At 39.4% G+C, this 25,436-nt stretch overlaps 1 protein-coding gene across 4 annotated transcripts in view; it reads left to right on the top strand.

The window, feature by feature from the left end:
* The window catches only part of NHSL1 (NHS like 1), a 249,925-nt gene that overhangs the window by 209,984 nt on the left and 14,505 nt on the right, over positions 1-25,436 (top strand). For 3 of the 4 annotated variants that reach the window (XM_039243573.1, XM_039243575.1, XM_039243577.1), the window contains exons 4-5: positions 17,727-17,919; positions 22,065-22,196. In XM_039243573.1, the coding sequence (XP_039099504.1) occupies positions 17,727-17,919; positions 22,065-22,196 (325 nt within the window). The remainder of the gene's footprint in view (positions 1-17,726; positions 17,920-22,064; positions 22,197-25,436) is intronic. The other variant, XM_039243576.1, reaches the window with a different exon arrangement.

Below are 25,436 nucleotides of genomic sequence, written 5' to 3'. Positions count from 1 at the left end.
CAACTGCTTCTCCTGTAAAATGGAGCCATGGGAGCAGGGGAGGAGCCTTCGCTGGTGTGGGTGGTGGGAGGGTGAACAGTTTCCTGGGCTCCCTGGAAACCCTCTGAACTCAATCACAATGTCTGAATTCATGGTCTTCCTATATTTGGACTCTCATAAAAGTGCATAGTTGCACTTACTTTCCTTTACTGCTATGTGTCCTTGGTTAAAAATGTTTTGAGGGGCGCCTGGGTGGCTCAGTTGGTTAAGCATCCGACTCCAGCTCAGTCATGATGTTACAGTTTGTGATTTCGAGCCTCGCATCAGGTTTTGTGCTGACAGCTCAGAGCCTGGATGCTGCTTTGGATTCCGTGTCTCCTTCTCTCTCTGCCCCTCCCTCCTTCATGCTCTGTCTCTCTCTGACTCTCTCTCAAAAATGAACATTAAAAAATTTTTTTCAAATAAAAAATGGAACATTTCTTCCTTAAATATTTAGAAGCAGGTTGAATTATGTTCAGAAATTTTTAAATCATTAGGTCTGAATGTCTTCTCAACATAAGGAATTTTTTCAGAATAAAATAAATATCAAATTATATAATGTATTCATTATAAATGAGTCTATATTAAAACATCAACTAACAAATTATACTGTCACGTTAACTAACTTCCTCCTTCTTTACCTCCCACCCTCCCGTCCTTTTCTCAGCTGGGCTGTATCATTCAGTGTTGCATTAACTTCTACAATTTCTTGGCTCCATGGAGCATCAAAAACCCTATTTGCCATCTCACTATTGCACATCCAATTTGATGGTCTTGGAGAACATTCACCATCTTTTTGTTTATTCATAGTTACTAGATTAATTACAGTGTTCTCTATCAGACCCTATGCTTTTTTGTTGCTTTTTAAAAAATTATATATGTCAGCAAGACCTAGGGCTGCCCTCAGTGGCAAAAGGCCTGAAATTGATGTGGAAATTAACCTTTGTTTGTTCTTGTACTTTCTCTCCCACTTCCTGTGGGTCCTTTACCCTAACTAGTGCAGCAATATCTTCAAGTCAACGCAAGGGTTTCACTTGTGTGCACCCCATGCAGTTCCTCATGCACGATGGGCTACGCACCTGGCTCATTTATTCCACAGTCATTTCCTGAACAGTTACTCGCCCTGAGTAAATACTCACCCTGAATCAGGAGTTGTTATCAATCTTTGTGACCCCTTCACTGCTCACTGTATCATCATGATGCTCTGATGTCTCTGTGTTGTGTGGCCATCAGTGGTAGCCATTTGCACAAATTCCTTTATCCTTCCTTAATGTGTTCCTAAACAGAGCTACTTAAGCACAGAATTATAATTAGTTTTCAGGTTATGTATTTATTAAACATGGCCTGTGTCCCCGGGACTGCTCTGGGTGCCGAAGATGTAACAGTGAAGCTAACAGAAAAAATCCTTGCCTTCGATCAGGGTGGATTTGATAGTGAGACACCAAGAGTAGAAAAGCAGTGATGCTGTATTAGAAAGTGTTATATACTCTGGAGGAAAGTAACGCTGGATGAGATAGAGGGGAGTTGCCATTTTTAACTAAAAGGGTAGGCCTTCTTGGGCAACGTAGTCATTGGGGTTAGAAGAGTGAGCCAGGCAGAAATCGTAGAGAACATTTCAGGAAGTAGAGTAGTCAGTGCAATAAATGTTTCTTAAGAGTATATGCTGTATACCAGGTACTGCAGAATGGAAAGATTAATAAGTATCTGTACTTGTCTCAAGGAAGTTATAGCTGTCTGGTAGGGAGAACTAACCAGAATAAAAAGGTATATGTATGTATATATTTTATATATCTATATGTATGTATGTATATGTCTACAGTAAGTGTTTTTCATACAGTAACACGTGAAAGAGAAATTCTAACTTGGGCAGTTGGGAAATGGGGGGGGAGTGGGGAGACATGTAAGAGGTAAGAGGAGTCATAGGGCTCTTGCAACAGGCAAGACATACCAAGGACTTAGACAAAAGAATGACTGTGTGAATGGCAAGGAAGGGGAAGACTTTCAGAGATGAAATTAATTAGAGGGTGGCATTCTGGGAATTAGACAAATTTCAGATCTTAGCTCTGCTACTTTTTAAAAAAAATTCTTATTTGTTTTTGGGAGAGAGAGACAGCGTGAGCAGGGGAGGATCAGAGAAAGAGGGAGACACAAAATCCGAAGACAGCTCTGATACTTGTTAGGTTTCTTGGGGTGTGTCATTTGGGCCTTCCAGGCATTAATTTCCATATCTGGAAAATGGGGAGTGGAATACTATTGTTCTCTGAGTTCTCTGAATTTTAAAAAGACTGTTCTGGCCCCTGGGTGGCTCAGTTGGTTGAGCATCTGACTTTGGCTCTGTTCATGATCTCGCGGTTTGTGAGTTCGAGTCTCACATTGGGCTCATTGCTGTCCGTGCAGAGCCCGCTTCGGATCCTCTGTCCCCCCTTTTCTGCCCCTCCCCAACTTGTGCTCTCTCTCAAAAATAAACATTTTAAAAATAGTAAAAAAAAAAAAAAAAAAAAAAAAAGGGCTACTCATTCATTCATTTACTCAAATATTTATACAGATTCTCCAACAAACCAAGCATCATTGTATGTTATGCAGACCCATCACATGAAAAAGACAAAGCCCCTGTCCTCAGTGGGGAAACAGCATTAAACAAATGAGTGTAATATAACAGAGTGGTGAGACGCATTATGAAGAAAAATAAACCGGTAGTAAGGAGAATTTTAGAGTGGCGGGGCTGCTATTTTAGATTGAGTTTTCAAGAGGGGCTCTCCAAGGGTGTCATTAGAGCAGATCTCAGAATGAAGTGTACGAACAACACGTGTGCATATCTTTGGGTGGAACTTTCTGGGAAGAAGAGATAGTAAGTACAAAGGCCTGGAGACAGTAATATGGTTAATCCTGTGGGTGAAGTAGCCAGATACCAGAGTGGCTTGCAGTGGACAAGGGGAAGAGAGGCAATCATGACTTTGGGGAAATAACCAGGGGCCAGATCACATAGGACCTAAGTGGCCGTGTTGAGAACTTTGGATCTATTGTTCTTGGGTGAGATTGGGGAGGCACTGGAGGAACTGAGGTAGAAAGTAGCATGATCTGATTTTCTATTTAATGCAATTTGGCTGCTGTATGGAGACAAGACCATGGAGAGTTGAAAATAGAAGTAGAACGATAAGTCAGTAGCTATTGCAGTAATCCTGGCAAGATATAGCTGATGCGGGCTGGGACCAGGGGCACGGTGGAGAAGATTCTAGGCTTATGTTGAAAGTGGATCCTACAGAATTTGCTGAAGTGAGGAGAAAAAGAAGAGTTAAGGATAATTTCATTTATTGTCTCTCCAGCTTGATCCCTCTAGAATTCCATTTCAGAAATTATTTGACCCCATGAGAAATTCTGTTCCGCTGATGCTACCCTCTTCATATCCGCAGTCATCCTTCCCCATCTTAGATGACATGACCCACAATTCTTTGTGCATACTTGCAACTCTGATGGCCCCTGTCTCTTTCAGTCACTTTCCTGAAGTCATCCCAACCCCATTTGAACCCAGCTGTACCTCTGCTCTGCACTTAAAGCCTGGCTCACTAAGCAAGGCTAGAGGAAAACCCCGGGTTTTATTAGCTGATTATACTATAAATGCCTAACCTCGGACCTAAAGTGCCAGCACTCCTCATATATTAGCTCATCAATTCACTCTCCCACTGCCCAAATTATAGTCCATCCTTCTCAAATCTCCAGACACCATATTTTCTGCTTTACTCTCAGATACCATCTGTGATATTTACTACACTGTGGGGAGAGAAGGGCAGGGGGAGCAATCTGAAGGCATATCCTTTCACAACCAAACCTATTGAATGGCTTGCATCTGTTCCTACAGCTCCTCACCCTTGCCTGCCATTGCAATGGGTGCATAGTCCTTGCTTCCCTTCTGCCCTGCTGCACCCCATGTGCTTAGATTAGGGCATGGAAGGTAGTCAGCACTCAGTATTTTTTCAGTGGAATGATTAAGTCCAACTTCTCAAGAACTTCATCCCTGCAATTTGCCCCTCTCCCTTTGGCCTAATCCATTTTCTCTCTTTATTGCATCAGAATGTCATTATACGAACATGCTGCATTGTTTTTCATCTTGAAGAAACCCTCCTTTGACCTTTCATCCCCCGCTCCCCCAAACTCTGCCATAGTTTCCAGTTCTTTATAATAGAACTTCTCCAAAGAACTGTCTAGACTTGCTGTCAGCACTGCCTTTTCTCACAATCTCCTTTGAACCCCCTCCAAAGAAACTTTTATCCCAGGCACGCTACTGAAATTACTCTTGTTAAGTCTGTTCATCACGTCGATCTTGCCAAATCTAATAGTTCTCAGCCCTCCTCTGATTCAGCCTCTCAGCAGCGTTGGGCATAGTTTACTCTTCTTCTTCAAATACTTTCTGTACTTGGCTTTCATGGGACCACACATTCCCTGTTTTCCTCCTCCCTCACTAGCCAGTGCTTCTCTGTCATGGTTGGATGCCCTTCCATATTTCTGGTGTGACTCTGCTCCTATGAAACAGGCTTAATCCTTAGGTGATCCCACTGAGACCCATGGCTTTAAATTCCAGACACTGAAGTTTCCTAAATTTCTGTCTCCAGTCCAGACCCATGCATTTATCTGCTTACTATCTGTCTTATGGGTATCTCAAATCTAATGCCACTATGTTCATTCTCCCATCGCTACCTACTCCTTTCAGAGTTTTCCCCACCTCGGTAAACCATATAACTCCATTCTAATAGATACTTAAGTCAGAAATGTTGGCCACATTCTTGATGCTTTTCCTCTTACACCTTCAGTAAATACTATAGAATTATCAATTCTTGAACCACTACTAAAACCCAATATCCAGTGTTATGCAATGATGAAGTCCAGGGCATGTTTCTGAGACTGGATCATCAGGGCACACTGGAGGTGAGGTTGTGAAAGACCAATGAGAGATGGATCCACTCTGTAGATACTGAGTTCACCAAGAATGTCAACAGGAGGAGTGGTGGAGGGAGGCTGAGATGGGATCATCACAGGGGAGCCATGCTAAGTGATGGAGTTAGCTTTTATTGCATAGCTAGTAGGAAGTCACTAACATATTTTTTAATGTTTGTTTATTTTGAGGGAGAGAGCATGAGGGGTACAGGCTGAGAGAAAGAAAGATAGAATACCAAGCAGGCTCCATGCTTGAACCCCACACAGGGCTCAATCCCATGAATCGTGAGATCGCAACCTAAGCAGAAATTGAATGCTCAACCAAATGAGCCACCTAGGTGCCCTATGGGAGTCACTAACATTTTTAAGCAGACGACTTGATGATTAGGAACAAAAGTTGTATATACCATCTTTTGTTAGATGGAAGGTGTTTAGATAAAGTTGAAACTGATTTTCTAATTTATGTAGTATATCAAACCTGACTCTAGAACTCTAGAGTATTTTAACAGATTGATTTCTAATTTGAAGAATAGAGAAATGTTATCCAAAATTCACACCAGATTGACAAAATAAATGGTAACTGTGTGAGGTAATAGGTGTGTTTACTAGTCTCATTGTGGCAATCATTTTGCAGTATATACATATAACAGATTAGCACATATTACACCTTAAACATACACAATGTTTTATGTTGATTATATCTTGATAAACTGGGTGGAAAAATGAAGTGCATTTAAAAAAAATTGGACCAAATTACAAAAAGCACCAAGTTCAGATGGTTTCACAGAGAGGGCTCCACTAAAGCTTTTAAAGAGTAAGTATATAAGGAAGGGAAGGAAAAGAGAGAAAGGGAGGCAAACCATGAGACTCTTAACTTTAGAAAACAAACTGAGGGTTGGTAGAGGAGAGGTGGGCAGGGGATGGGCTAAATGGGTGATGGGCGTTAAGGAGGGCACATGTGATGAGCACTGGGTATTATATGTACGTGATGAATCACTAGATTCTACTCCTGAAACCAAGATTACACTGTATGTTAACTAGAATTTAGATAAAAACTTGAAACAAACAAAAGAAAAAGAAAAGAAAGAGTAAGTAAATTCAATGCTTGAAACTTTCCCAGAGCAAATAAAAAGAAGGATATGGTGTGATATTTTATTTTTAATGAATTAGCTTAACCCTGAGACCAAACCTAACAAAGACTACACAAAGCAGAAAATCAGCTGGCCAGTCTCACTCATGAATATTATCATTAGAAGCCATAAGTAGAGTGTTAGGAAGCATAATCTAGCAGCTCATTACAAGACAAATACTTAGAAATGAACCTGGATTCATCCCAATAGGAATGCAAGGATTTTCAGTATCCATTAATCACATGTTAATATATTAATGGATTTGAAGAGAATAATCAGATCAAAACCTTAGATAATGACAAGGTATTTGATACAATTCAACATCCATTCTTGATAAGAAACAGTCCATAGTATAGGAACAAGTAGATACTCGTACCTTAAAATGTATCTGCCTTGTCACCAAAGCCAACGTGCTGTTTCTTGGGCCATTATTCTTAGAATGAGGCATAAGACAGAACACTCTTGTCACTATTATTACAATGTATGGGAAGAACTGGCCAGAACACTTAGAAAAGCTGTAGGATAAGAGGCTCAGAGATAAGGGAAGACTGAGATTAAATTATCATTCTTTGTACATGATATATTTGTATACTTGGTAACTCAGGAAAATAAAAATTTGAAACTGCCATCAACATTAGAATTCAATGGCATAGAAAGGTATGAAATTGATGTATGGAAACCAATAATTCTCATATCTACCAAAGCAAGTTACAAGATATAATTGGGAAAAAATCTATTTAAAGTTATAATAGCAGATGGGGCGCTTGGGTGGCTCAGTTGATTGAATATCTGACCCTTGATTTCAGCTCAGGTCACAATCCCAGGGTGGTGGGATCCAGCCCCATGTTGGCTCTGCACTGAGTGTGGGGCCTCCTTGAGATTCTCTCTATCTCTCCCTCTGCCCCTCTCCCCTGCTCTTGTGCACTGGCACTCTCTGAGAGAGAAAGAGGAGGGAGGGAGGGAGGAAGGGAGGGAGGGAGGGAGGAGGGAAGGAAGGAAGGAAGGGAGGAGGGAAGGAAGGAAGGGAGGAGGGAAGGAAGGAAGGGAGGAGGGAAGGAAGGAAGGAAGAGAGGGAGGGAGGGAGGAGGGAAGAGAGGGAGGGAGGGAGGAGGGAAGGAAGGAAGGAAGGGAGGAGGGAAGGAAGGAAGGAAGGAAGGAAGTTGTAGTAGCAGACAAAGTAGGGATAAATTAATAAGTATAAGATCCATGTGAAAAATTTTTAAATATTATAGAATAACACAAATAGATTTGAATCAAAGAAAAGACTTATTCTCTTAGAGAACTCCATATCAAAAAGTTATCATTTCTGCCCAAGTTAATTTATAGAATTAACACAATACCAATAAGATGTTGAGTGGTTTAGTTTTGTTTGGGTTTAAGAGTTAATTTGGGGAATGGACAGAGAAAGGAAAGGGCCAGGGAGGCTGGATCTAAGGGTCATAGCTGGGAAAGCTGTAACCTAGAAGAGCAATGAGGAGGCAGAACTAGCCTCTCCAGGTATTAAAAAGAGTCAGGAATTGCTCAGTGTGGAACCTGAATATACAGACCAGTGGGACAAAATATCAAACACAGACTATAAAGACCAGAAGGCTACCTAAATCTTCATGGGATTTAGTACATGACCAAGTTGACATTTGAAATTGGGTGGGAGTCCAGTAACTATAAAAGGGGTTCCAAGCCAGCAGTTTATGGTCTCTATGTTAGGACCAAGACCCTTAAGTGCAACTCATGCTCTTAAAAGTCATTTTAATAGTTGGGGTTATTTTAGATACAGAGATCAAATTTGAGACAAAATGCTGGGGCAAGCCTTTACTTTGTATTTTCTAGGTAAGTGGGAGGAGTTGGGGTGTGGTGAGGAGAGCAGTGGACTCCACAGAAGTTAACAGGTGCTTAGACTACCTGTGCTCTGACCTGGAAAGAAGTATACAGAATGAAAAGCATCCAATTTGCATTTAACAATAGGAAGCATCTATTACGTGCTGAGGATAGATGCACTCTCCTAAAACGAGAGCTGCTGACAAGGTAAAAGCTAAAGACATAAATTAGAACAAAGAACCTAGGGGACATCTGTTCTGTGTGTTTATTCTAGAGAATTTTTCTAGAATAATTATCTTAAGGCAAAACAGTTACCAAGTAGGACTCCTGTGTATGGTACAAGGAACGGTATTTTGCTAATGATATCCACATGTATCTTTCCAAGTGTAGTAAGAAAAATAATTAAACTATTTCCAAGGATATGTGTTCTATGTAAACATGCATGACAATTGCTGTCTGCAAAGGGATTTAGAAATCTCACAGAGTACCTTTTTTTTCCAACTGTGAAATCAGAAAATAAGTCATTGCTTTAGTGTTATTCTAGTCTTGACATTGTTTTGTTCTTTCAGTTTTCAGTGTGTATGAGGTATTACCAAACAGGTTTTTCAGGTTTTTGAAGGACGTTCAGTTATAAGTGCCAAAATATTTCCTGTGAGTTGATACGGCATTTCTCCAACTGCCATTGTTGGAGGTTATGTTTGATGATACTGTTCACTGAATCAGGGAAACATTCACAGAGGCCCCATTGTCTCAGCAGAAAGGATGTCAGTTATGAGTTTCTCAATCTCTTATATAAAATTAATTCCCAAACACATACATTAGACTGGGATTATGGCAATAAAAGATTGACTCTAATGGTAATGTTGTAACTTGGAATTTTCTATTTCCTGTTATTCTTTGAACAAGCATCTCAGATTCTGTTTTAGTTCTCGTTGATGAGAGATCCTTCAGTCAAAGGAGGACTCTGAAGAGACAAAAAGGATAGTAGACCTGCTCTGTAATTGCACATATTGGAGGCTTATATATCATGATGCCTGAGATCACCTATTTGGGGCAGCTTTTCCACCTGTTGAAGCTGAGTGGTTTGGGGTAATTGCTTCTCTCGGTGAGCTTCAGTTTCCTCGCTGTAAAGAGTTAGAAGCTTCATGTTCTGGTTTGCTCAGGACAGTCCTGGGTTACAGCTGCTCTCCTGCGTAATTATTAATAGCACCCCCTTTGACATTCAGAAGGGTTCTGGTTTTACTAGTAAATTACACGGTCACCTAACCTCCCTTGGAGAAGGAAGTGGTGAGGTTGAAATGAATTAATGTTTATAAAAGTCTTCACTGGGTACTTGGCACATAGAATATGCTCAAATAATGGCTAGTTCAGTATTACTCAACTGCTTGGCTTTTCAAACCAGACTACAAAGAAAATGACTCCAAGACAATGAAATTTGGCAACTCTCCCACTCACCCTAAGTCTTTTATTCCACCCACATAGAATTTCCTGCCTAAAGCAATGAATTTGAGAGGTTTCAGCATCTATAACAAACTTTCAATTGTTGCGTCTTTGTTGGTTGTCTCTAAGTAGAACTGCGAGAAGCCATACTAGTACTAACTTTACACTAATGGTAGAACACTTTAGAACACTTGCCAGACTTTTTCAAGTTCTCATTTTCCACAGGAGCTCCAATGGAAGAAGTGTTTTAATAATCATTACTATCATTTTGACGATCTGGAAACCAAGATGTGGCTAGAATGCATCAGGGAAGACGCAAATGTAGGGCCTTCACTTTATACTCTGTTTCTCTTCCCTGTGCCATGTTGGTTAAACAAAACAGGGAGTTTACTAATTCCCCCAATGCTGCCTTATTATGCCTATCATTGGCATTTCTCATTCCACTGTTGACTTGTCTGGCATTCGTTCATTCATGCCATTTTTTCAAAAACCATTTAGGTGCTACTTCATCTCAGTATACAGATACATTGCCTGGCCTAGGATGGTTTATGGTCTAGACGCCATTTAAGATGACTCCGGGTGCAGTCCTTTGTATTGGGTGTCTGTGAGTAATGCCAGGGCACAGTGGAAACACAGAGGAGTCTATGCTAGGTCCATGTGTTCAGTGGTCCCCAGTTTGGGACACTTTGTTACTTTGTATCTTGCAAACGGGAATGAGAAGACCCAGGACTGTCATGTTTCCGGGCCTTTCTGCATTCAAACCAATGAAGGTGTCTCTAAAAAATTGTTCCAGTTTCTCTTGTTGCAAATGTCCCATTACACTGGAATAAGGCTCCATTCATATCTGCCTTCCCCTTTAAATGGGGACACAGCATCCCTGTCTTGTTGATATCTGCATACCTCTGTATCTCCCAACATGGAACCAAGCACTAGCATGTGGAACAGTTCAGGAGCCAGAGACTAGGCTTAGTGTTCTATGGGAATCTGTTTAATACTTATTGCAACCATGCAAAGTAGCTTGGATTGTACCCATAACACAGATGAGGAAACTGTATTTTGGAGAGATTATATCACTTGCTTAAGATCTCATAGTTTTAAAATACTGAAACAGAAATCTTTTTTTTTTTAATTTTTTTAATGTTTTATTTCTGAGAGAGAGACAGACAGTGTGAGCAGGGGTGGGTCAGAGAGAGAGGGAGACACAGAATCTGAAGCAGGCTCCAGGCTCTGAGCTGTCAGCACAGAGCTCGACGTGGGGCTCAAACCCATGAACGGTGAGATCATGACCTGAGCCGAAGTCGGACGCTTAACTGACTGAGCCACCCAGGTGCCCCCAGAAATCTTTGTTTTAAAGCAGTGGTGTTGTGATTTACATAAAATAAATGCACATATTTAAATTATACAATTTAGTAAGTTTTGATATATGTATATACACATGAGCCCATCACCACAATCATGATAGTGAGCACCTTCAGCACCCTTAAAAGTGAAGCAGGATTTATGGCTCTGAAGAGACCCTGTTTTGCCTCCAACATTGAGTATATGGGGGAATTGAGCCTTAGCTATGGCTTTTTCCTCCTAACCACTCTGTTTTGAGTGTTCTGACTTGTTGAAGTAACAGAAGAACATCTTTTACAACCTAACGTCCATCAGTAAAAGAGTGAATAAATAAATATGTATTGGAATGGAGTGTATACCCAGTAAAATGAATGAATTATAGGCTCACACAGAAATATGGATGTGTCTTAGAAACATGAGTAACACAACACCGAGAATGAAACCATTTTTATAAATGTCAAAGCAAATATAAACATGTAATTCGCACATATTGGTACATATATAACAAAAAGTAAGGGGATAATTAACACACCATTCATGACAGCGGTTACCTTGGGGGAAGCAGGGGGGGAGCATGGAGGTAGATGCAGTTATTGGTAATATTTTATATAAGTCATGGGTCGGGTAGTAAGTTCTGAAATATTCACTATGTCATATATTTTGTATATAGCATCTATTAAATTTAAAAGATTATAAATAAGAAATACTATATCAGTTTAAACATTTCGGCTCTAAGTATTTCCCATTATTTTAAGGAAAAGATCCTTAATATGCAATAGTTTAAGTCCACAGTATTTTAATTCAATATGTAGTGACGACAAAGAGGCTAGCTTTGTGGTAAAAGGACCATTCTGCTGATGGGGGAGAGAAAGAACAATGAAAGTTATTTAATACTGTGGATTGGACACCACCTCCTGGCCATGGAGCTGCTAGCTGGGCCACGAACTGTGCTTCTGTATGGATCCATTTCCACCGCCCCTGCTTTTTCTTGTTGTTGTTGAGCCTCGGGTTTGTGGGGTGGAGTGGGGAGTAAGGAATAGGAAAGAACAGAATTAAGTCAGATATTTTGTGTCTAAGTATATTAAAAATAGAAGAAACACATATAGCCAAAAAAAGGCTGTGAAAGTTTTGACACCTTAGGAAGGCATCTAAAATCTTGAAAACCAAGAGTCAACCCAAGGGAGACTTCCTTCTGGGAAAAACCACCAAAGATGGAGTAAGTGTCCTGCAAAAAAGGAGTGGAATGTATGTTAGTATTCTCTTAACTAGTGCTCTATATAGTTTCATCTGCTCTACATCCATTCTCATGTAATAATTGATAAATGAATGCTAAATTTAGCTCTGGTTATAATTGCATTTTTTAATTTCTGGGAGCATAGCAGATTAAACAGGGAAAAGCCTGCGCTAATCTGAGATTCACATTTAAGCTCACTTTTTGATCACTCAGCCACCTGCCAAAGAGACCATATTTCAGGCTCCACTGTCCATGTAGTAGGAGCTTATCTGCTTTCCAGACAGGACTGAGGAGTCTCTGAAATGCAGGTCTGCAATGTCCCAAATCCACACAACTGCCTGCATGACCAGTGATTTCCCTTTCTAAGTAATCTGACACGAGCAATTGTGACTTCCTGTCTCATTTGTGACTCTTCACTCCTTCCGGGATCAGGGTATGGGGTATTGGTGAATGTTATTGACCAACAGACAGGTTTAAAAACTGCATTGAAGGTCTGAAAGCAAAGCAAGTTTAAACTCCATATTTTAAAAAAAGTCATTCACTCTATATTGAGGTAGTCCGATATTACGAGGCATAATGAAGCTATTTGAGTTATTCTGTTCTCAACACACGCAGTTGAGTCACTCAAAACCTACAGCTGGTAAATGACAAGAGCAAGGATGCTGATACTTAGTGTTTCAGTCCAGGGTTTAGTGCTTCTTCCACTGCACCACACTGCTGGCTTCTCTACATTTCTAAAAAGTTTACTCTCGAAGAAGAGATATAAATGGAGATTTTATCTTTAGATCAGACAACCTAGTAATGCAAATATTGCCAAGTTGTTATTTTAACACTGTTTAACAGCAGAGACTCTGGGGTCAAGTCCGGGTTCTAATCCCAGTAGTCTATTTGTGAACATCTCAAAAGTAAAGTTACCTTGCACTATTTCCTTATTTATACAACGAAGCAAATGCTGTAAAGATTAAATGAGGTACCAATTTCTATGAAGTCTGTAACACAGGGCAAGGCATGTAGCAGCCAGTAAATAAATGGGGACCCTTTTTTAGCTAAAATCCTGAAATAGTTCTCTATGCAATTCTGATTTAAAGCTTCCTGGAACTTATTTTCTCATGGGAGATAAAACAAGGTAAATATCCAAAATATATGTATACTAGTGATATGTACTTAAGAGAAAAGCAGAGAAATGAGATATAAAATATTAGGGAGGAGTTGAAATTTTAGGTATGCTGAACAGGTAAGACCTCAACAAGAAGGAGCCTCTTGAATAAACACATGAAGAAAAAGAAGGGTGGATGTATAAGGGAAGAGCATGTCAGGCAACAGGAGCTGCAAGTGCAAAGGCCCTGAGGCAGGAGTGTGCATGATATGCCCAAGAGACTACATGGAAAGGATGGTGTGGCTAGAGTGAAATAAGGGATAGAATAGTAGGGGATGAGGTCAGAGAGAGCAGTGGGTCATTTGCAGATCATGTAGGATCTTGTTGGTCATAGTAAGGATATGGCGGGTTTAAGCAGAAGAACAACATGATCTGACATAAATTTTAAATCTTTTTTTTATGTTTATTTACTTTTGAGAGAGAGACAGAGACCGAGCATCAGCAGGGAAGGGGCAGAGAGAGGGAGACATAGAATCCGAAGCAGGCTTCGGGCTCTGAGCTGTCAGCACAGAGCCCAACGCGGGGCTCAAACTCACAAGCCATGAGATCATGACCTGAGCCAAAGTCGATGCCTAACGGACTGAGCCACCCAGGCGTCCCAATCTGACTTAAATTTTAAAAGGATTCCTCACACCTCTGTGTTGAGAGACAGATTGGAGCGGGAGTGTGAGCAGTATAGGGAGAATCATGGAGACCAGGTCAGAGGCTAACATAATAATCCAGAGGATTACAGTGTCCGTCTTAATGGAGAAATTATGATGTGTTCTGGCACTGAGATGCAGGAGGCGTTTCCTGTTCCCCTGCTGTATTTATAAATACTAGGGGGGATGGGCGTCCGATCGTTCTGAAGTCCTACTGCCCAGGCTTTCTGTTTTCCTTAGTTGTAGCACTGTGTAGTAGGGACATTTGCAGATAACTTTGTTCTCTGCCATGCTTGGGAAATTTTCTCACAAATGAAGAGAGCACTTTATAAAATAGATTACCTTTGAAAGTTGTCATATTGGAGCTGTCCCTGGCGATCATCCCACGCCAACAAGGCTAAACTGAAGTACTTTTTCCTTGTGATAGTTATCAATTCTGACGCCGTCAGTCAACTAATGGAAAAGTAGATTACGAGGGCTGTTGAGCACCGCTGAGAGGCACACAGACGGGGGAACTGCACTGCACCATCTCCCCTGGCAGATGTCCCATGGAAACGGGTCCCCTCCCTGCAGGATGTCAGCGTGCTATGTATTCTTCATCAAGCCGTAGTTTTATCTGTCTGTTAAGCCTAATGTTTACTTAGGATTTGCTACCTATAGCCTTCAAAGTGTGTGCTGTATTTCAAAATTACCTGAAAACTTATTTCTATGTGTATATCAGATAATTGGAATAACCCTCTAAGTTACGAGGTTGAGATTCAGTCTTCGTGAAGACTACGTCAGGAGATGGACACGTGAGACTTTTATGCAAACTGTCATGAAATTCTCATGTACAGTTAGTTTTGATTTACTTGTCTGTGGGGGTGGTTGTGTCTTAAGGATAGAGAATATGTATTATAAGTCATACTTAACAAGAGTGTTACAAGTGCAAAAAGGCTGGAAAATGATTCATTTATATCACTGTGACTTAGCTGCCACTGCGACTGGAACATTCCCTTGTTTATCTTTCAAGGAGAGGTAGGCGTTGTAACCATTGGTTGGCGTTGTAACCATTTTGCCAGAATTGGATCACACATGAAATGGAGATGGTGTAATTTAGGATCAAAATCAGATGTAATTTAATATCATCATTAGATGTCGGTAACATATGCTCATTATACATTGAGTATATTTATTTGTCAGTTTAATTACAAACATTATTTCACCATATTCATTAGGTGGAGGAGCTACCATATCATTTTACATTTTTATGTATCAAGAATATAAAGTCAAAGAGATGTTTAATTATGATTTATTTTTATGTTATTTATTCCCACAACACCTTTATTATTGGCAGCCTTTTTGCAGTAAGAGAAAGAAATTGCATACTTGTCACTTCATGATTTTGCTTTATTATTTATTTTTTTACTAAGATTTTTTTAAGTAATCTCTATACCCAGCTTGGTGCACAAACTCACAACCCCCCTATCAAGAGTCATTTTTTCTTCTGACTTAGCCAGCTGGGTGCCCTCAAGATTTTGATTTCTTAAAGTCACTTTTATAGGACCAAAACCTTCATTTTCATGATATTTAAGAGTCATAGATATTTTCACAGATTTTATCTCATTAGGTCTTTTAAAATATTTTTTTTAACATTTATTCATTTTTGAGAATAAGAGACAGAGTGCAAGCAGGGGAGGGACAGAGAGAGAGGGAGAGACAGAATGTGAAGCAGGCTCCAGGCTCTGAGCTGTCAGCACAGAGCCCGATGTGGGGCTCAAACTCAGGGACAGTGAGATCATGACCTCAGTTGAAGTTGGACACTTAACTGACTGAGTCACCCAGGTGCCCCTTAGCTCATTAGATTTTAAGAATAGCTCTTTGTGGGGTGCCTGGGTGGCTCAGTCTGTTGGGCGGCCAACTTTGGCTCAGGTCATGATCTCACAGTTCTTGGGTTCGAGCCCCGCATCAGGCTCTGTGCTGACAGCTAGTTCAGACAGAGCCTGAAGCCTGTTTCATATTCTGTGTCTCCCTCTCTCTCTGATCCTTCCCTTCTCACGCTCTCTCTCTCTCTCTCTCTCTCTCTCTCTCTCTCTCTCTCTCAGAAATAAATAAAACGATTTAAAAAATTAAAAAAAAAATAGCTCTTTGTGGGATTCAAGAGGTAAAATGGGATTCTTTCCCATTTTACAGGAGAGAAAGGGTTCAAGAGCCCAGAGGTCATGTGACTATCAGGTATAAGGTGAATAGACCCAGATCTTTGGATTCTTAGTTTAGACTCTATCCCCAACACCAAACTGTTTTAATTGGCTCTTCTGTAGTTCTTTTCAAATTCGTGGAAGGCTGGTATTATATACTGATATTTTTGCAGTAAGATGAATTCAGTAGTAATAAACAGTGAGTACAGTGTTCTTCTAAGTGGTTGAAGTTCCTAACAGATGTATTTCTTTAAATTTCTTACCAGTATCCTCTTAGAAACTTACATTAAATCCAAGAAGGTATCCATGCCTGTTTTTTAAAGATAGATAAACCCTCACCAACATAATATTGAATGAAAGAAGAAAGTCCCAAAAGAGAATGTACGTTATGATTCCCTTTAGGTCACATATAGGCAAACAAAGCTATGGTGTTAGAAGAAGTCAAAGAGTAGTTACCCTTGCTTAGGGGTGTGTGGTTTGAGGGGGGGAGTGTTGAACTGACTTGGGTGCTGATTATACAGGTATTTCCTTGGGAAGGTTCATTGCCTTTTTTTTTTTTTTTACAAATAGTTTATTGTCAAATTAGTTTCCACATAACACTCAGTGCTCATCCCCACAAGTGTCCTCCTCCATGCCCATCCCCCCCTCCCCCCCATGTTCATTGCCTTTTTTATTCTGAAGTAAAACTCTTTTGAAAAATGCCTTATTTTCAGATGTGGTGGTTAGGTTTAATACTTTCAACTCAAAGAACAGTTCTTAGACATTTATTGTGTATTAAAAACTGTCATTTCACAGCAAAAGCCAATCACCCTTTTTTGTCATTGTTATTGTTTGTGAGCACATTGCGTTTGAGTTCTTGGAGCTTCCTCATCAAAGAACGAGCTGCCACCGTGCAGCCATGGTACTGCCCATCCTAAAAATGCTTGCCCAGATACATTCTTGCTTATGCTTTTTAAGATGTTATGGGAAGAAGTGTATTAGAGAAGGTCTCCCCCATTAGGATGTTAATCTGTATGGAAACAGAAACCGCCAGAAAGGTTTTTGTGGAACTCTGATAAGGCGCAGAGTCAGCTTCTTAGAGTTTAACAATTTCACATTGATTTTTTTTTCATATAAATGGTTTCAGAAGAGCACACAATAGCTCTATCATGTCAGAAATGTTCCCTGAGGTCAGAGCCTGAAGGAAATGAGGTTGAGGCTAGAAATGACTTTAAGCAAACAAAATTTTAATAAAAATGGAAACCAGTGGCCACAGCCCTGATGCTTCTCTGGGCTTCTAGCATTCACCTAAATCCATAAGCTTTCTGACCATGGTAAATATAGGAAAAACAGGAAGAACTGAAAAGATATTGAGGGTCAGCAAAACCGTTTGCATTCCTCACGGTTTAGAGACTAAGACCCCAGTGTGAATCATATATATAACAGGTCAGGCTCAAAATGATGAGCAGTTTTCCTGCAAATTATTACTTCTTTCTTATATGTGACCAGTTTTTTTTGGCTTGCTTTTAATCAGTTGAAAAATTCTTTTATTTTTAAATTTTATTTATTAGTTAACGTTTATTCATTTTTGAGAGACAGAGAGACAGACTGTGAGTGGGGGAGGGACAAAAAGAGAGGGAGACACAGAATCTGAAACAGGCTGCAGGCTCTGAGCTGTCAGCACACAGCCCAACACGGGACTCAAACCCACGAATTGTGAGATCATGACCCGAGCTGAAGTCGGATGCTTAACCAACTGAGCCACCCAGGCACTCCAGTTGAAAAAAATTTTTAAATAAGAAATGTATTCTTAAATGTCTTTGCCAGCTATTTACACACTAGAGCATCTACTTCCTGTTTTCCCTGCAGTGTTCGATTTCTTCATCAGAAGAGGAAAGACTTATTTCCATCAGGAGACCTAAAACACCAACCTCAAGTGACTTCTCTGACCTTAATACTCAAACGAACTGGACCAAGTCACTCCCGTTGCCAACGCCAGAAGAGAAGATGAGACAGCAAGCCCAAACGGTCCAGGCTGATGTGGTTCCCATTAACATAACTGGTAGGCTTTGCTATGCAGAGAGGTTTCTAACTGTACTTGGGAGAATGACTTTGGCTTGTGTTTGTTATATGCTCTTAGCAGTTCATTGATACATCAAAGATAAATAGCTATAGTCTGGCTTCCAGCTCTGTGTTTAAGGAAAGGAATACTAAAATTTATATGTTTGTATGCATATGAACTATCTCTTGCTTGTAAGATTTAGGGGGCTGTCATCAATGGTTGATGTCATAGAATTCATAGAGAATGTGTGTCTTTTTTCATTGAATTACTTCTTAAAAATACTATTTTATTTGGGAACATCTAAATATGGTCCTGGCTAAGGAAACAATGGCATGTTTCCCTTTTCAAGGGCTGTGTTATATAGTATTTTTGGAAGTGAAGAAGTAACAGTTTGGTGATATTTGAGTGATAGGCTTTCTTACCTTTTTGCCTTCTCAAATATAAAAAGGGAAAAATTGCTTAAAATAAGAATATCAAGTGAACTAATAATAAAAATTATACAAATAGAGTTTTAAAGTTAATAAGATGGTCAAGTTATATTTTGATCCCATAATTTGAATTCTAGAATCTTCAAGTTCCTTTAGAATATTATGCTCAGATTTTAATCATCTGTGATATTTAAGGGAACGGATAACAAGGCAAGGTACAGCCTTGTTCCTTAGAGGAACTGTTAAAAGATATCAGAATTTTCCTGCTTTATCAGTTTCATACCTCCTGAAAAAGGTCTGTGATTTGGGATGCGTACCAAGTGTATAACAGATATGTTAGGAGTTAACATTGGACAGTGTGTTCAAGAGAAACAGATTGCCAAAAAGCGTCATTGATAATCAGTCCATATAAAGTATGGCCTATAGGGCCAGAACCTAAAAAAAAATCAGGTGACCAATAAGAATGAGTTTTCATAAAAAATTAGGATGAAAATCCTTAGCACACTTGCTATATTTCTGAAACTAATGCTGTGGTCGGCTGTTAGAAAGGTTTTTGCATTTTGATAGTTATTGAAGATTTTAAAAAAACAAAACAAAGCCTTTCAGATGTTTTAAAGTTATATTTAATATAAAAATTGCATCTATTTTGAATTCCTGAGAAATTTAGTAAATAAGTACATGAGTTATTTTGAATTTCTCGTACATTTTTTCACGTTTTTTGTACTTCAGCCTTAAAGAAATGGCATAGTATTTTATTCCATTTTCTTTGCAAATAATATTGTTGATCTTACCAAATGTGATTCTCATGCATCTAGGTCATATTTTTTAAAGATTCTTTTTAGAAGTAGCTGTGTTTCAGTACTGTGTTTATTACTTAATGGATTATGTGGACACAAATTTTCTGTAAGAAAATGTATTTACATTATTTGATTGATTAAATGCAGCAGAAACATAATTACGTTATATATGATTAAATGCCTCAGAAGTAATATTGGAAGATAAGAAGATTGTGCTATGAAATATGGCAGTCCTTAATGGAATCAGGATAAATGCATTATCTTGAGATCAGGAACTTTAAAGCAGAGTAACTATAGCTTCAGAAATAATTATTTGCAATAAATGAATTGTAACAACAATAGACATTACCTTTTATTTGAGCTGTAATTCTCTCCTGTTGATGACTAAGTGGATATGAATTACACAGAGTTTAAAAGGAGGCCTCCAAATGCCACACAGGAAAGGTGAATGACAAAGAAGTGAGCAATATGAGTTATGTCAAAATGCAATTTACTTTTAATTGAGTGATTAACATTTTCAGAAATGTAATTATTAAATATAATACCGAGTTACATATGTATTGATCCATCTTCTGGATCCATGTGTTCATGTACAGCTACAGGTATTTCATAAAGACATTGATTTTTCTACTATTCTGACATAAAGAAGCATTAAATTTAAAATTTTCACTTTGAGCAGTCGAGTTGACTGAGGTCAAATACAGCTTTGTGCTCTTTACACGGTGTGTGTCTGAAGCCCTAGAAGGCTTTTGAGACTAAAATGTAGCTTTCTGTAGGGAATTATCATGTGCTCATTTATTTGGATGAACATTGACCCTCTGGTTTGATTTTCAGTCAGGTTCAGCAGGGAAAAGAAATGTCGATAAATATATTATTTTACCTCCAGAGTGAAGCGGGCCTGGCAAAGCAGCAGAACATAAGCACAATGAGCCCGCCAGCTTGAAAATCAATTTAGTCCCTTCAGTCGCAGTCCTGTAGGGACTCATCATGTTCTTGGAGTTGAGGAGAAAAACGAATGTTTACAATGAAATGCATGTATGGTTAAGGTTCCTATTCTGCCACGTGGATTAACAAGTCTTCTACCTGGAAGATAGAGTGGGTCAACGTGCTTAACAGTTTTGGCCAACTGACTTCGTACTAATGTCTGAGTTAGCTAAGTCTATTTCTATGTAGTACCCATGACTAAGGCTGTTTTTCAACGAAAGGGAGTGAATCAGTTCCTCTCAACAAATGTTTATTGAGTAACTGCTTTGTGTCAGGCATTGAGCCGAGTGACATGGTGAGGCTGGGGGAGGGGTTGTGCTAAGGTACAAGAATCACGTTTAGTCCACCGTGGGGGACAGACACTTTAGGTCATGATGCAAGATGGAGAGTTTGGTGCCTTTAATGGCATATGTCTTAGATGTCCATTCTCATGGTTTGTTTCTTAATTTCCTTGGAATTTGAGTGGTTTCTTTGTTTTTGTTTTTTGTTTTGTTTTGTTTTTTAAGGAAGCAAAAGTAGATACTAAATGCAACTATCTGTTAATGTTTTTTCTGTTCTTAATACCGTGATACAAGGAAATTGTTTTCCTCTGCTGCAGGGAACTGTGGACCATTGAAGTCATCATGGCTTGCCCCCTTCCACGCACAATACATGCTATTGCACATAGTGACGCATTTATTGCAGTGATGATATCTGCTGGTGTTTCACAGTCTTCTCTCAATCATGTCTGGTTTTCTCCATTAGGAACAAAGTTGCAAGCATTTATTTGTGTTTGTTGCTTCGTACATGAAATGTGTTTTGATCATGCAGATCTTTTATCTTTCATTTTGATTTAGATACATTTCTAATCACAGTTTATTCCTATTTAGAGGGTGCATTGTTTACAACATTCTCACTTGGAATATGTGTCAGTATTATCAAAAGAGTGAATGTTTTTATACTTTTTTGTACAACATAAGCATGGTGGAAGTATATAATTTGTGTATGTGTGTATTTTTAAAAATCTCGTTTTGAGGAGAATAACCATTTAACAAAGAGCGCTACAAAACTTTCTTTCATTAAATTGGCAAATAATTTGAAGCAGACTGATCAGTAACTAATACTTTATTATTTTATGGTTTCTGTTGATGTGTTAATCACACAAGTTCATACTTTAGAGCAAAAAAGGTGCTGTGGATATGGCATTCTAGGTTTGATTGCAAAACTACCTGAAATGTCTGAATTAAGGTCAATCATAAAAAGTGATCAAGAAACAGAGAGAAAGCAGTTGAGCTTTAACAATAGCAATGCTACTGGGTCTCATTGTGGTAAAAGTACTTTATCATTATAAGGCTTTTTATTGGTCATTACAGTTGTATCTACACCTAGCAATTACCACAGCCTGCCCAAATGGTCAGCCTCCTTGATAAAAAGAGAAGGCTCTGCATCCAAGAATTCTTGATTAAGTTATTTGTATACTCACATAGGACCAGACATTATATTCCTCTCTAGAGAAAACAAATGAATACAATATGCTCATTGCCTCCACCACATCCTATGCTGATTTGAAGAGTGATTTTTGGTGGCTGGAGGGCCGATTTAAACACTTCCAAAATGACCCATTTTTATTTAAATAACAGAGAATCACTCTTCAAGTCTGTTCTTAACAAACTGGCACTTGGCACTTGGCATTTGTTACCCCAGCTCATTTGCAAATGAGATCAAGGTGCTTCCTTTGGAAGTAGACCGGAAATGGAAAAAAATAGCCTTATTATGATAATGTGCTTTCCTTCTTTTTTGGGGGGGGGGGCTTCAGCATTCATTCATCATCATATGACTGGCTAACCTCATTATTAATACCTTCTTATCATTTTACAACAAGCTTCTGGAAGAGAGTGCATGGTGTCTGCTTGCTTGAAAATAACATTGCTTTGCTTGTTCTACTACTCTGTATTAGGGGAGAATTTCGATCGCCAGGCCAGCCTTCGGCGGTCTCTAATTTACACAGACACTCTGGTAAGACGACCGAAGAAAGTCAAAAGGAGAAAGACTATTACAGGAGTCCCTGACAACATACAGAAGGAGCTAGGTATGGCTTATCAGAACTGTATTCTGTTGCCCCTCGTTACTGCTCAGCATTACTACGCTAACCTCATTGTGGTGCTTACGAGATCAATACATTCTGATAGCCGTCCGGCGCCCCCAGAGGACCAGCTTCTCTCCTGAGTGCAGCACTGGGTACCAGTCTTAACATCCTCTGCAGATGACTTGTTGACTTTTGGTGAGAAGGTCACAGGAAGAGCTTATATGAAGATTGTTAACTGGGATGATAGAAATTTACAGTAACGTCATCATCTCCACATACCTTGCACATTGTGTATTTCCACAATGAAATTTACCTTTCATTTAGATCTTAAGTTTTCATAAAACCAAAAACCCATTATAGGACTTCGGATTATGACTGTGGACTTCATTGGTTAACACTGATAACGATGATGGCATTTTGTCATCAAAGAGACAGCAAGTGTGAGGGAATTAGTAAATTTCAGTACAATAGAAAATACCCATTTATATTGGATAGTGCCTTAATGGAATGTCCAAGGAAACAATTTCATAGATTTTCAATTCAGTACGTTTCAACCTGTGATAAAAACAGAAAAGAGAGATACCCCCTCTTTTTTCTTTGGCTAGTGGAGAGGGTTATTTATTTCATAATTCGCTTATCCATATTATTTCTGCTTATCTTTATATATGCTTTGGATAACCCTCTCATTCTCCTCTTTCTAAATTCATGTCCTCCTCTGGTTTTTAATGGGCTTGTTGGGAATGTACAGAGGCAGCGGGGCACACTGGGCCCGGCCAGGGACTCCCACGCCAGGTGTGTGGATTTGAATCCCAGCTCTGCTGCTTACGCCCGGGGTGGCCTCAAGCTGGTTACTTCACCTGTCTGAGTCTCCTTCCTCATTCCGATAATGTGGTTGTTGGTGTTAACAGAACATGGCGCATATGGTTGTTTGAGCATGTAATGAATTCAGACAGGCGAAGCACTTGGTGCCCGGTACGATATGTTTACCATCGGTTAACATAAAAACCGCTTTTGTAATTACTGTAGGGCACTTAATACTGCCTATTTTGAAATTTGCCTCTTTCTCTTCAGCCAACCTGTGGATTTATTTTCTTAGAGTTACTTTCACCTGATGTTTTTACTTTTATTCGCTATTGAAGGTTACAGTCTAGAAACTCAGGATAATGATTTCTGAACTTGCCCAGCAGTCTTTGAGTCCAAGTGGGTTTACCCTAGCTATCGTGATGTGTGCTAGTACACTGAGGTACCGTTGGCTACTTCACCTTCCGGGGCTACCAACATTGTTCCTATGTGTTTTTTTCCCCAATACACCTGCTTAAATGCCTTGTTTTAGGGACAGAAGGCTTACTTCCCTTTCCCTGGCATTCCCTCTTTCACTGCCACGCAGTTCTCCGGTAGGTACATTCCGCCTTCCAGACTGAAGCCACAGTGGGACAAGAATAGCAATGCTTTGCTTTTGCTCTAGGTAGTTCCGGTGATCCAGGTGACCTCCAAGTGCCCGTCGTACTTCATAACACAGGGTCTTTTGGCAAAAAAAGGCAAGATTGCGTCCGCAGGGTTTAAGAAATTTGTCTTCGGTTCATGCCCCTGCATCTGCTTCCAGGTCTGGGCCGGTCCTCCTGGATCCCATTCTTTAAGACTCTTGTTCTTCTTTTCTTCCTTTAGGTGACAGCTAACTTATGTGAGAAACTAGTTTATGTTTTAACTGGTCTTTTTGGAGATGTTCCTTAACCTAAAGGAGTGACTTTAAAGACACGCCCCTTGTAAGATAAAACGTTGATATTTCGGGTAGTCTACATTTTAAGTGGCTGAGCAACCAAAATAGGTAGGTTTTGGATGGCTTTGTGCAGAGAGTATAAGAATAATTTGGCTCAGAACAACATATACATACACACAAGTATTCATTATGAATTATCTCTAGGTCTACTCCTGTTCACTCCCCCTCCGTCTCTCTCTATATGTAGATATGTAACATGATTTCTAGAACCTCAGAGATAATGAAATTTATCACTTTTATTACTAAACCAACCAGTACGGAGCCAATAACTCCGTTGCCTCTTTGATCTTACTGGAATGATCTGATCATAGGTAAATCAGATCGTCTTTAATTTTATTTTTAAAATCAGTGCTTGAGTCTCTGGAGCCCAGACACATGTCTCTTGTGTGTAATGTAGAAATACTAACAATGGTGGAGGAAATACCTTTGCCCACATCATTGCACTGTGATCTTGGCCAAACCTGAGACGATTGAGGTCATTGCACAGTTGATGACATGACCTGGATCGTAGCTGGTGGTTCACTGAGACAGCTGTATTGAAGCGAGAGTGAGTTAAAAGCAAACAAACAAACAAAAAAACAAGATAAGCAACAACTGTGGTTTTATAGATAGACTAGTTGAAAGGATTGATAGAGTAAAGGAAAATAACATTTGAATAGAGTAACATTTAGCAGAAAATTTAGATTATGTATTTTCTGCATTCAGTTTATGACTTCTGACTGATCTTTCTCCCCAATATTTCGTACTTACGAGATGTCTGGTTTGAAAGCTTTGTACTACCTAAGTAATGTTTCTCAAAAACAGACACTTGGTATTTTCCTTAAAAATTCCTAAAAAATTTAGTCTTTTTTAGACACGAAGCATAGGGAAGTATGGCTGAGTCAAACAAATTAGATAAAAAAGAATATGATTATCTGAAAAAAAAAGACATTCATTCAGAAAGATACTTCCTGTCCACTAGATGCTGCCCAAGCTGCTGTGGCTTTGGAGCTTTAAAAATCAAACCAGGTGCGCCTGGGTGGCTCAGTTGGTTAAGCATCCGACTTCAGCTCAGGTTGTGATCTCACGGTTCGTGGGTTCGAGCCCCGCATCGAGCTCTGTGCTGACAGCTAGCTCAGAGCCTGGAGCCTGCTTCAGGTTCTATGTCTCCCTCTCTCTCTGACCCTTCCCTTCTCACGCTCACGTGCGCGTGCGAACTCTCTCTCTCTGAGAAATAAAAACATTAAAAAATGTTTTAAATAAATAAATAAGAAAAATCAAACCAGAGATTCTTCCAGAATTAGACAGTTGATTGTGCTTAATTATATGCAGTTTTGACTTCAAAATCCATTAACAGTGGATTCTAGAGATGAGTCTATTTTATTTTTATTTTTATTTTTGAGATGAGCCAATTTATAATACTTTGAAGTCAAGGTATGATGTTTTGTGTTTAGAGCTTTTTATGGCCTATCATTTCTTGCCTTCCA

The sequence above is a fragment of the Hyaena hyaena genome, unplaced genomic scaffold, assembly GCF_003009895.1.
Source record: "Hyaena hyaena isolate Hyena2069 unplaced genomic scaffold, ASM300989v1 scaffold_229, whole genome shotgun sequence".
NCBI classification, from domain to species: domain Eukaryota; kingdom Metazoa; phylum Chordata; class Mammalia; order Carnivora; family Hyaenidae; genus Hyaena; species Hyaena hyaena.
Note: the sequence above shows the minus strand (reverse complement) of the source record. Positions and strands in the feature narration are given on the sequence as shown.